Here is a 13,699-nt window from a genome sequence, read left to right as displayed (position 1 = left end):
TTACTTTAACACTGAGTCAAAGCCTTTGTCAGCTATTTTGGAAGTGAAAAACACTCATCCCATTATTCCAAGACAAGATGTATGGTGCAGTTAATTGTACATTTTGCTTTTGTGTGTAAGAAAGAAAGGGCATATTTTTGTGGACCAGGTAGTTTCCTTTGTGATGTTTTAAAAATAGTAAGAGAGTCAGATTCAGGTTTTTATAACCATCACCACAAGCCATCCACCTTAATACAGAATTTTCTTTGCACACATAACCAGGATGAAAGCCTGTATTCAATTAAGCAGCTTAGCATTGACAGAAAAAGCACTTCAGGCTGATACCTTACTCAAGGGTACAGTAGCAGTGGCCTATGTGGAAACTTTCAGCTCTCTTTTCAGCTCTGTTGTACCCTAACCACTGTACCAACACAACCACTGTACTCATGTCATCCATATCTTTTTCACTCACAATACTGCAGTGTATCCCACAATGCAGCTGCTAAACGTTTACCTGACTATTTTAGGCACACGCTAGTTTATACTGTGTGTCACCATACAGTAGATGTACACTGGGGACTGGAAGACAGGTCCAACTGACAAAACAAACACTGGCTGTTTTTTGTAATACACCTCACCTCCAAATGAAACATTCAAAATATTCAATATTCTCGAATGCAGGTAAGCCCTTTCCCTCCCAGGGAAGCATTGACTCAATCTGTCACATGGAGTCCTCGAGGTAGATACATCATGCCCATACTTACAATACCCCACATTAAGCACCCTTTACTTACAGGGAAAGTGGTTTAGCTTCCCTCATATTTTAAAGATTTTTAGAGTAATTTAGAGAGCCCTGAATAGACTGCAATTCATAATTGTGACACCCACACACAGACGCATGCTAAAAAGCCTGACTAAGCATTAAACATTGATTCAATTTCTCATTGTGGTCTTGTTTTTTTTTTTTTTTTACCAGAAATGTGGGCTAGTTAGTTGCCACTTGACTATGTGACTGTCGGGGGGATCTAACAGAGGAAACCATAGACGGGGCAGATTTGTCAAAGCTAAACTGAGTCAGACAGCTTGTTTTTATGCTGACTATGTGGAGTGCAGTCTCGCCCATATTCCGGACTCTCAAAGCCAATGAGCCAATGTATTCTTGGTTCTCCGTTGTTATGGAAACTTGGTGCAGCCCTGGGTTCTATGAGACATTGGCCAGATTAAGGGAAATTGGCACGACGTACATAATCATCACTTGTATTAGGTTAGGTACTCAGAATAGATGCTTGTTTATGTGTTTGCCTGTTTGGTCCATATCAAACAAAATTAAACTGCCCAATTAGTTAGAATAAGTGGGCAGAGGTAAGTTCCCGTAAGGAAACGTAGAGGTGGAAAAGATTTAGAACAACATTTTTTTATAATATGAACTAAGTCTGAGCATACCTTATTATCTTCATTTGCAGTAAGGCTACAGACAGAATCATTATAATGCATTTCTTGCTTCGATTAACTGTCAAAATATTGAGTTTCAATACTATACATGAAAGATATAGTTATTTAGGCACAAATGATCCAATGCACTCTGGAGTCTGGAGTTCAGTGTTGAGTTAGTGCTGTATCTCCATCTATGGTTTCTGGTGAGTGCATAAGTATACGGTTCATTTTTATTTGAGTTAGCAGTTGATTTGCCTTCAGCCATCCCCAAGCTAGCAAGATTATTACCGTGTTCCTTTTCCCCCTTTCCCATTGCCATTTGTATGAGACCACAGCACTCCCATTAATTAGAACACTCCCTTTAATCCCATTAGCGTCCCATTAATCATGTGCTGATCACACCAAATAAATGTCAAGTTCCACCAGCATATCGTTTTTCATCTCTATAGGTTAACACATGGATGAGAAAGAGAAGCAGAGGAGTAACACCGACATTCAGAACATCCAAAAAAACAAAAGCAATCGAGTAAATATACTGCAGCAAACTGTATATTTACAAAATGAACGCTCGTCTTGAAATAATCCATTCCGAGGCAAGGTGACTTAAGTCATTCTGTTTAAAAGCCTTACACTGATCATCACTGTAATGCATCGTGACAGCTTTAAAAGGAGCTTCGGTTGGTGAGAGGCGAGGCCACCCAAACAAGTAACTCCGCGGTAGCGATATGTGTTTTGGTGGAGGTGGGAGGAGGTCTGTTCGACCTAGCGGCTGTCCGTCCCGCCGTACGTCACCGTGACGGATGCAGAGGGACAAGGTTAAAGAGGAGAGCGGAGACGCGGCCGCGTGTGTCCCATTCATCAGTCCAACCCGCAGCCCCAAACCCCACCTAGCCTGTCCGGCTAATGGGGAAGCTCCCTTTTGTCCTAGCTCTTTGACTGCTAGGTGAAGAAATCCCAATTCGCTTCACCCCCCCTGTTATTTCCCCCTATCTGCCAAGACATCCCCACAATACAAGGGATAACGTTATGCGGAGGAAGGGAATGAGGCAGGGAGGGAGGGAGGCAGGGGTTGCGGGTTAGGCAGGCTGGCTTACCCTACAAATGCCCGGAACATTTGTCGATGCAGCGTTGGTCAAAAGGTATATGCAACAGTTAAGCACGCGTGCCATGTACTCTAACCATCAACAGAGGCAAGCCTGGCTGTAATTTGAGCATGGATCAGGACTCCATAATGGTGAGCCGCTACATAAGAAGTCCCATGTACACCAACTTAGTCCCATTTTGTTTCCAGGACAGAATCCTGCTAAATGGATTGTGAAGATTTCCCACAGCGAGACTCAGTGATGATCAGTGTAAATTCTCTCCATGCTGGCACATTCGTAGCTTCAAGCAATTCTTAGATTTTTTTTCTTTCTTTTTTGTCCTTCTCCTTTTATCCCAGTTGCAGTAACCAGCAGATAAACAGGACCTGCTCTAATTCCAGGAGACGAACTCCCTGTTCCCACGGAGAAGGTGAAAACCTCTTATCACATTAGCTGGTGTTTATTGAGAGCAACCCTCCAGAATAGTGGAGTCCCTGACGGACGCTGTTTGAGCTCTTGAGCGCAGCGACTGTTTCACAGTGTGAGTCTATCCAACGTCTGATAAGAAAATAAACTAGAGACTGTCAGACTTCCAATTTCATGAATATATTCTCATATTTTTTTGCAGGAAAAATAAAATATCACTCGCAGCGTTTGAATGAGACAGCGGCCTCAGTTTCAGAATCGTGGACACCAACAGATAATTGACACTAACGGCAAATTTTTCTTTTGCTATACATTTCATTAAATCAATTGAACCTGAAAGTGTCTTTGTGGCTGTGTCATAAATTGAATCGAATTGAAACTGAAGCAATGACGTATCTCTCAACTGGTGAAAATAAGAAAACGCCACTTGTTTGAGATAAATTGTCGGGTGTTTAACCAATTAAGGCGTAATTGTTGCAGCTGAGATGCTTGTTGTGCGGTAATAAAGACTCTGCTTTTTTGACATTCTGTACTAGCTGAGCCAGCAGTGATTGACTAATGTTTGGTTTGAATAACCAATTGCAATTTTGTATATACCTGCATAACATAATGCATAATGAAATTAGCTGTTTTAATTTCTCAGTCTTGTTTAAATTCAGTTCGCAAGTGAAAATACGTGTATCGCTTTTCATTAACTTGGAGGGTTGCCATTGTGAATTATCACTTTTGTTTAGTTTTTTTTGGGGGGGCAGTGTCACATTCCATTCACTAAGGACACCTCTGACTTTTGCGGTGCTTGTACTAGGGGACAGTTCTGCTCTTTTTTCATTCTCACAGTAGTCATACAGCTGGTTAGAAGCTCTCAGATTCCAACTACCGTGTCCACAAGACATATATTCAGGATATTGAAACATTGTTCAGGGCTATTTACAGGAATGTCACCAGCCTGGAAGCAGCCATACAAGTGCGCTCAATTAATTTGACCATTTAATGCTTTGCTTTAGCAAAATAGCACCATGACTCATTATAGATATCAAACCTCTCTATTCTGGATTTTTTCCCTCATTTTTTTTTTCTCCCTGTGGGTATACAAACATAACGCCCACTTGGTCTTTTACTGCTATTTGTTTGCAAGGATGCTACTATTATAGTCTCAGAGAGCTCTCATTCAATCTTGAAAGGTTAGAGTTCAGAAAATTGTGTTTTGTTTATCCACAGTATTGTCTAGAAACACCAGATAAACTAATCAGATAAGCAACAAACATTAACAACAGTCTTCTCAGTGTGCACGACAATATACATATTTAAATACATCTATTTATGTATATATATACGGTAGTGGTACAGATTGAGAAGACACTTGTTAGATGCCTATTTAAACATCCACAAACAAATTAGGCTGTCACCCCTAAAGTTATAATTCATAATTTTGCATTGACCAATGTCTTATTGTACACCTATGTTATAATAACTTGTCGGCCCACTGTCTTTTTTCAATATAAACATTCAAATATACAAACCGAATTTTGACCTTTCTGCGCATTTTGCATTGAGGTATCAGGTCCTCAGGGTCCAATATCTGGCGACATTCCTGTGTTATCCAATGGTGTCTTTGTGGCTAATCCTACCTTTAAAATTTGGTCTGATTCTTGCATCGTAACCTGACACTTTTCCCATGAGTTTGTCCAGGAACTCGGAGGGGGGCATCGGGGTGGTGGCTTTGCGGGCTGCTGCTTCCTTTGAGGCTGCCAGGCTGCAGAGACAGACAGACAGACAGACAGACAGACCAGGATGGACAGAGAAATAAAAGAGAAAGGACAAGACAGAGAGTCGGGGCAGAGAGAGAAAGATAGCCAGAGAGAAAGAAAGTGAATGGATGAGAGAGTGGCAGACAGATAGAAATATACATGGAGAGAGGTGGAGGGAAGGAGGGAGGAAAGAGAAAAGGGGGAAGAGGGAAGGGGGAGACAAATATTTGAACACTGAAGCAATAATGTGACCTGCTCTTGGTAAAACAAAAAGAAAAACCATTTCCAGATTACAAACATCTCTAATTACAGCAAGTATGTGTTTGATGTGTGGTAATCCGGAGATGAGCTTCTGAAAATCCGATTAAGTCCATCAGTTTGTTTTGCGCTCAAAAGGCCCCCGGTTTAAGTCCATATCAACAACATTAATGTCATGAATATCATACGCAAGGGAGTCAGGCTCTGACCTTCATCCAGTGTAATGAACAACCAGTGTTCTGTCATAACTCATTATTAATAGCATTTTGCTCTGAGGACATCTCAGGGTATTGCATTTTTAGTCTGTCATTGAAACACATCATCTCATGCACTCTCTTCAAACCTGTCTCTTAACATAAAAAATCACACCTAAGTGTTAACCACAGCATTATCTGAAAACCATGCCTAATTAATAATAAAATCGCAGGGCTGTGGTCAGACATCCTCTGTGGAGCATGCAGGGCTGTTCACGTTCGTTATTCCCGTGAGACGCGTGGCCCAGTTTGTTAGGAACTGAATCCCATTCATTTTACAATGACCCTGGTTCCGACAAACGTACTGCAGGATGCTGATGAGATAAGATTGCAGAAATGAGGAATGCCCCCGTCTCTTACTGCTGCCATATTGTGTGGGGCATGTTAGGGGCATACCTGGGTCAGTCAAACAGTGAGGGCACTGCCCATGCTGAGCAGACACAAGGACAGCAGAATCTCGAGAGGCAGGAGGACTCACACTAGCACTCTGTAAATAACCCTTTTGTGGGATGCCCGCAGTTTCAGGATAATGGCTATTACGGTATGTTTTACAAACAGTCAAACGGCATTGTATCGTGACTGTGAGTTGAGCTCTTTTTTGTATCAGGTGCTTCTGTGACTGAGTAGATGCCCCAGAAACACCCAAAGTATTATTGTGTTTAACTCATTATTTGTAAGTCATTTCTGGGTGGTAGAAAGTACCATACTGAATTGTAACAGGTGATTACCGTTGCAAAATGTAATGTGAACCCAAATCGGAATAAGACTATAAAAAGGAAATTGCAGTACTGTCATCAGAGCACAGCATCTTATTTTTGTCATAATTACACATTTTGCTCACTCAGACTATCTATATGTTGTTTAGGAACCACTGGCGTTCATGAGAAAGTTAAATCCATTATATAGCTATATACGTACGTAAGACATACAGTATGTACAATGCAATCCAAAAGGGCTTGGACAGTGGTACAATTTGTTTTTGCCTCTGTACTCCAACACATTGGATTTGAAAAGAAACTATGAATATGAGGTTAAAATTTAGATCAGAATGGAGGTGTGGATATCAAAGTTTCTACTGTCCACAGAAGACTTCACAAACATAACTACATAGGTTACACTGCAAGATGCTAACCACTATTTAGCAACAAAAACAGGATGGCCAGGTTATAGTTTGCTAAGAAGTATGTAAGAGAGCCTGTATAGTTCTGGAAAAGATCTTGTGGACAGATAAGACAAAGTCAAGAGCAAAGTGTGGAGGCCAAAGTGTGTCAAACCCAATGGTTTCATCCCAATGGTGCCAATGGTGCCATCCCACAGCATGGCAATGATCCCAAACATACACCAAAATGAACAAACAAACAAACATGCTCACTTTCTTCTTAATGATGCACCAAACCGTTTGTTTTGGTAAGCCTACTGTTTGGCCTATGTTTCTGACTGTTTTAGTCTATGTTTCTGACTGTTTTAGCCTATGTCCCTGACTGACCTTTTCTTATTTCTCTGCCTCATAATGGTTTCCTTGACTTAATTGACACCTCATGTTGACAATGCCAATAATAGACTCCAAAGGTGATCAAAAGTCTAGAATAAAGATGAGATACTGAAAGCTTTCTTATACCTGCATTATGGAATCAATTGAATACACCCAACTAATAAGAAACAGCTGAAAAGCCAATTGTCCAATTTCTTTTGGTCCCCTACTGTATAAAAAAGGCTGTAATTCCAACATGGATCACCCTATGTGGCTGTACAGTAAATACCCTCAAATTAAAGGTGCCAGTCTACACCTTAACCTCATGTTCATTGTTTAATTTCAATGCCAATGTACTGGAGTACAAAGCCAAAATAACAATAAAAATGTAGTGCTGTACAAATACTTACGGACTGCACTGTATGAATGTATGTAACATTATAACAATGTTCATTTTAGATACTGACCATAATGTCCTTTTTGCTAAATTTTGCATATGCAGAAGAAGAGACCATTTAAAAAAAATATTATGACCACAAATAAACCTATCATGACAATTTATGATAGGGCCAGGGGCACCGTAAGGGGAGGAGTTAATGTGATTCCAAAGGCCCACATTTTGGTGAGGTAACTGCCTTGAACAGAGGGTTCCATCAAGCTATTATTTCCAGCCCTGGGGGTAGGGGTTAGGGGACATGATGAAAACATTGGAAGACCACCCATACCTGACTATGAACCCCACTCCCCCCCTTTCTGGACTATGAACCCCACTCCCCACTTCCCCCCTTTCTGGACTATGAACCTCACCGCCCACCCCCCTTTCTGGACTATGAACCCAAGCCTCCTGCAATCTCAATTATGGCGACAATATGAAATGGAAGTGTCTGAACTCTAAATTTAGTTCACAACAGATGTTTATGCTTATGATTAATGAGCTGTCAGTACGCAACCTGTCTCGGCAGGTACGGCCTCTGTAGTGACAATACCTGCAGAGACGAGTGTAGTGTGTGTGACGGTGTATTGTATGTGTTCGGTCTAAACCTTGTCCAGCTCTTTCAAGACAAGCACGTATGTATGGGAAATGGTAGTGAAACATTGCACTGCTCGTCATTTATATGGCTGTGAGCCTACAATGTCATACATTCTTCACAGGCAAAGCTTCAGCATAGCAAATATAAATATAATGAGGAATATGTAAACCCGGGCCAAATAAAACCATTGTTCATGGCTGAAATTGACTTATTGACTGTATAGCCCATACACTTAATACAAGTGTCTGGGTGTGATGATGAAAATCTTCTGAAGTCACGAAACATGAGTAAACATGAAATACAATACAGGAGATGTTATAGACACGTAAGATAATGTAATAAAGCCAGTGGGCGAATCATATAAAAAGAACACTGGGTCTAAACATCTATTCCCCATAGATAAAGAGGTGCTGGTAATAAAATGTAGCCTTTTCTTACTAAAGAAAAATCTAATATTTTCCTTTGATAGTACAACAAGATACAGCTCAAATTCTCAAACAATATTTGATTTTTTTTTCCATGAAACGCTGATGTGAATACCACACTGACATAGTTAAACCTGAGGCCTACATTATATTTGCTAGTCAGTGTACTATGGAAACAAGGAAATGTTTTATGGATTATTATCCATTCGGAACCTAACATATGCAGGTTGCAACATCTTGTTTGTTGGAAGGTACTGTCGGTACCGCAACACCTGAGTCACTGGAAGGGTGCAGTATTTTGGTATGAATTACCATTTTGCATGTCTCAGCTACTTGGGACTGTCAAGGACCCAAACTGTCTTAAAATTGTACCTATGGTCTAATGAAGTAACAAGAACTATGTGCTTTTACAGTCCATGACTTCAAAACTACTACATTTAAGAGCAGATAAAATGTAATATATCTCTGAAAGAATAGGATATTAACATTGGGACAGGAACATTGACCATTATATAAATTAATAATAGGCTTTGTGGTGTATTATATTTCCAAAACATTTAATTAAATTTACAGTTAAAGGTACAATAGGTAACACATTGTTACACATTGTTACAATACCATAGTAAATCCCTTCCTATCATTGAAAAGGCTCACTAACAGATTGACTCACCCTCTGCCTGTGTTTATAGTCCTTAAATTCGGGTTTCAAAATATGCAGTTGACAGGCCGGCACTCTGTACCAAAACATTGTATAGCTGTACAATAATTCAAGCTCATTGGTTGAAAATTGGTTCTAATTGCCACAGCCAATGATGTTTCAACGTCAGCGTGTTCACAGAGAAGGGATGGGATAAATAGTGTTGTGGTTCGAGCGTGTTTGTTGCTGCAATTCCTCTCTTGACCGTTAGAAGTCCGAAATTACCTATTGTACCTTTAAAAAATATAACTAAACTAAACTAAAAAATAATAAATAAATAAATATGGAATATCAGACTGACATTGTTTACCTGAGGCACCATGCCTATCTCTGTCTCTGCCCTCAAAGGACCCATGATCAAAGTCAGGCAAATTGTTTGATCAATGAGATTCATGAAGAGTGAGAGGTCTCAATGCCACTGCTGACACAGCAGGAACACAGCAAGCTTCTACCCAGGCTGCAATTAATATGTAAACTATCCAAAGACCTGCATTTGTTATTCTCAAGCTATAATCATTAGCCTTAAATGTAGCTCATTATGTTCTCAAAGCATCTACAGAATCTTAATCTGATCATCACCTTTACCATTAACATTCACAAAAGAGATACAGCTTGACCATTTTCTTTCTCTAGACTGCAGTCGAGTTTTACACATGTACAATATGATTAAACACTATCTCCGTTAAATACATTTAAAAATTCATTGACATTTTCATAGCATTATCAATGGGCCAGAGCAGTTAGATCCCATATATGTCATGAAACAGTTTGTGGTTTCAAATATACAACCCAAATTTAAATTGAATGTTGTGCCAAAACCATACAGTAGGCCAAACCCCAATATTGGACATTGTGCAATGGAAAGACAGTACTGAACCATGCATGGTCACACTCCAGTGACATCAGTATTTTTAATTGGGTATGTGCATCCGTGCGCGAAACTGAATTCACTTATCGAATTTTACTCACGACACACACGCTGAAATGAGAAATCACTTGCAATAAGCTTGAATAATTTCACTTACAGTATGTTTTAAAAAATAACAACCAATCTCAATCTGTGTTTGTCACAATAATCATGCAATGCAATGCAGTGGATTCTAAAATGATTAACAATGTTTTTTTCATAGGAATATCAAAGCTCCTATTCTGTGGTTAATCCATATCTGCTTCTAAAACTGAATTTTAGCCTGTGAGTCCTTTAGCATTAACAATAATATGTAGTGTTATCAGAAAGGTTATCCTGTCTAAAATGATGGCAATTTGTGTAACACAGTTCTGCATAATAGTCTAATATTCCACTGCACTGGTAGCAATTACATTTTCTGCTTTGGGAACTGAAATGAAAGGGCTCATATAATTTAGGTGAACACATGATGGATGATAGTGCATGTTCCATACAATCACATCCTCAAGGCTAATTCAAGGTCACCTAAGATTTTGACTTATACTCTGGAAAGACACTATGCGGGAAACGTGAGAGTGGTCTGGTAAATTATTTAACTAATTCAAACTGACTAAAGATCGAGAGCTATTTCTTTTCCCAGTTCAGTGCTCAACAAACTGTGAAAATAATAAACATTTACTGGGCTGTAAGAAAGGTAGTATAACCCCCACAATAACAGATTGTGACTGTTTGACAGCTGTCACATACAACAAGATCCGTTTCATACAATTTCTGCATTTTCAAATTATTAACCTTGTTTCCCATCAATCCATTCTTTCCGTCAACAAAACAGGTAAACCAAAACATAATTGAGTGTTAAAACATTTGAAATGATTCCAGACAAATTACTTTGAATCTCACAGTACAGTCAATGGAGATATGACATCACCATTGCATCGAAGGGAATAGCAAAAGACTCCCACAGTTAAAATGGGGACACCCATAACCAATGTTGTGCTACTCTAAATATAATTGCTCACTCAACACTTTCCCCAGACGCATATTTAAGCATCGAATAACATATTTGTAAGATGCCTTTTTATGACAAAGGGGGGACCATCTTAAATAAACATTGATTTAGAAGACCAGTTTTACGATGAAGTTTTATTTGTAAACAATTTGTATTCATCAGCTGTACTGGCATTTGCAGAGCAATCAATGCTTGGTTATAAATCAGCATTTGAAATGAGGTCCCAGTCTAGGTTGAGACTGGGGAGAAGATATCAATTAAGAGGAATTGCAGAGTTCAGCACTGAGGGCTGGGACTGTGCAATATCCTGATTCAAGTTCATTAACTAAGCTGTGTGCCCAGAATGCAAAATAATTACTGTGAGATGCAATGCAAAGAGAGCAGCAGCCACCGGGTAAAAGCCTTTGTTATGTTTGTATTTTTTCAAAAGTGCAATTTCACTCAACACATTTTGGCACCACCTTCAACAGCAGTCACGGTGCACTTTCTATGAGTGTCGCTTTGAATATCAATATTCAGCTTTCAGGTAAAAAAAAAGGACGGCCGTATATTAAATGTATTACAAATAATGATCAATGCGTATCACGGATGTTCACACATCTATAAATATACATATCACACATATACTGTACAAATTGCACATATTGAGCGTGTAATAAGGGACGGACAATACAAGTGGCACCACGTACATATAAAGTACAATGCACAGGCCTTGACTCTTGATGCAGTAACACACACGCGCGCGCACGCACGCATACACACAGAGAGAGCGAGAGAGAGAGAGAGAGAGAGAGAGAGAGAGAGAGAGAGAGAGAGAGAGAGAGAGAGAGAGAGAGAGAGAGAGAGAGAGATTGAAAATATTGCAACTATGCCACTTTTTCTACACCAGCACTCAGGTTGCTGCTGTTGCACCAAGACGACAGCAAATTGTTTGCGTTATAAAGCTCTCATTATCCTGGCTTTTAAACAACAAACTTTATGTGACAGATCACTGCAGCACTGATATTCCCTTCAGTTTATATCCCGACAAAGCCTGTTGATCAAAATACTGTATGTTCCTATGAGAATGTTTACCATGCAGTGACCACTAGTACTCGCTGTTTGCGCTAAAAAACGCTACTTAGATCGGCAATGCAGTTGGTGACTTCATGCATTTAATTGCATTCCTTGTGCAGATAAATATTGATATTAAATTATTGTAGAAATGAGCACATACGTGGAGATAAATCCTTACCCAGACATGCGTGACTTGTCAACATTAATTTTCCCTCTCATGTTTAACCAGATACATACCAATGCATGCAAACCTTACGTGAATTTCAAGACAACCCGCAAATAACACTGACAACAAATTTTCACAATAGACAAATACAGACACAAAACATACTTACCTGAAAAATACTATAGTTTCCCACAAATAGATCCCAAGAGCGTTAAATCGGTACATTTTGCCGGTGTTGTGAGAATAGATGAGTTAGCCACAGCAGTATTCACTGAGATTAATTCCGTTTTGGATACCGCACCTCCAAGGTGAGCAATTCTTCGGATGCGTAATTCAGATTCCAAACCGTAGGCTAACCACAATTATTCAAAAAAGGCGACAAAATCCTTTCCTCCGGACTATGGATAGCAATTTGTATACCCTTGGTGAGGGCACTCGTTTCAGGACCATGGATAGAGACACAGACAGCTTGCTAAATTGCACTGTCGAGATTCTGGAGTTTCAGCACAGTAACGTTACTCAAGAAATAAAAAAATAAAAAAGGTATTTCCGAGTTTTACTATATGCAATCCATAACAGCGATTCTTTGGGCTTACTTGCTGAATGAAGGTATAAATGGTCCTTGGTTTTCTTATTATCTTCTTTTTTGTATGGTCGCAAGTGTGCTGCGTTGCAATGTCAATGTTAAAACACCTATAGCTACGTCGATTACAGCCCTACATTAACCGAATCCCAGGGTATTGTCACGAAATATATACATACGTAGCAATGTATTTTCCTCAAGCTTTCGTTCATTTAAATCCCACTGAAAGCGGTGTTGCTCTGAAGCCACGCATAGTTACAGGCGCCTCGTCGTAGCTAACTAATGTGGTTCCGCAGGTAGTCTTATTTTCTATGTGGTTATTTCCCCGGAGTTGCTTGTTACTGCTGCATAGAGCTAGTTCCATTGTCTGTGACAGTTAGGGAGACGCTGCTCGTGTTCAATTTCATACTTTTAGAATCCTCATGATGGAGGCAAAATTGTTGATGCAGCGAGCTTCTTCCATAGCTCGTATAACCCCAATGAAAAGGACTCAGTCCCCGTGTGTTTCTTACTGCAGTCATTTACTCAACTCAAAAATCACTTCACCTTTCAACACACGCCCACATACTGCTGTCATTGGTCTGTACGATGCACAGACAAATGGCGAGCCTGCTCATTGGAGACAGTAATTGTCATTTACGAGTTTTAATGCTGTGTATGAAGGTATCTGAGACGCAGGATTTTAATCGATTTTTTAAGTGTTATAGTTTTTACTTGTGACAGAATGCGCGTCGTGATTAATTGCAATTGAATCTACACATGTGTTTTGAAATAAGGCAAATAGCCTAGCTATAATCACAATATAACAATCTTTGATTTCACCTCAAGCTGTGATAGTACAATCTCATTTGATAGGATTAACGTTAACTGAAATGCACTGTTCCCACTGAGCGAAAACTAGCAATGCAGAGGTTGTCCTAGAAGCACGAGTACAACCTCTGCAAAGGGGAAAAAATGGGGTGGGGGGATATTTATCCTCTGGAGCCTATAATTTATAATAGCGAGGAAAGAGAATAAACGCTTCCGGGGATTGGGCAGCACATGGTTCTTGCCAGGAAATATTTTTTAACTCTTTCTGTATAACACATTTTATTCCTTGCGAACGTACAGTACTTGGCAAAGCGAGTCGCTCCGCAGTGCTGTTAAAATAATGACTGCTGTCCAGATTGTCCG

The 13,699-nt window shown here is 39.7% G+C and overlaps 1 protein-coding gene across 2 annotated transcripts in view; it reads right to left on the bottom strand.

The window, feature by feature from the left end:
* glra1 (glycine receptor, alpha 1) overlaps positions 1–12,908 on the bottom strand; it is a 60,843-nt gene extending 47,935 nt beyond the window's left edge. For both annotated transcript variants that reach the window (XM_061235425.1, XM_061235426.1), the window contains exons 1-2: positions 12,113–12,908; positions 4,550–4,674 (exon numbers count right to left, since the gene is read on the bottom strand). In XM_061235425.1, coding sequence (XP_061091409.1) covers positions 4,550–4,674; positions 12,113–12,168 — 181 coding nt within the window. In that variant the 5' untranslated portion in view covers positions 12,169–12,908. The remainder of the gene's footprint in view (positions 1–4,549; positions 4,675–12,112) is intronic.
* Positions 12,909–13,699: the final 791 nt, after the last annotated feature.

The sequence above is a fragment of the Conger conger genome, chromosome 3 (assembly GCF_963514075.1).
Source record: "Conger conger chromosome 3, fConCon1.1, whole genome shotgun sequence".
Lineage (NCBI taxonomy): Eukaryota > Metazoa > Chordata > Actinopteri > Anguilliformes > Congridae > Conger > Conger conger.
Note: the sequence above shows the minus strand (reverse complement) of the source record. Positions and strands in the feature narration are given on the sequence as shown.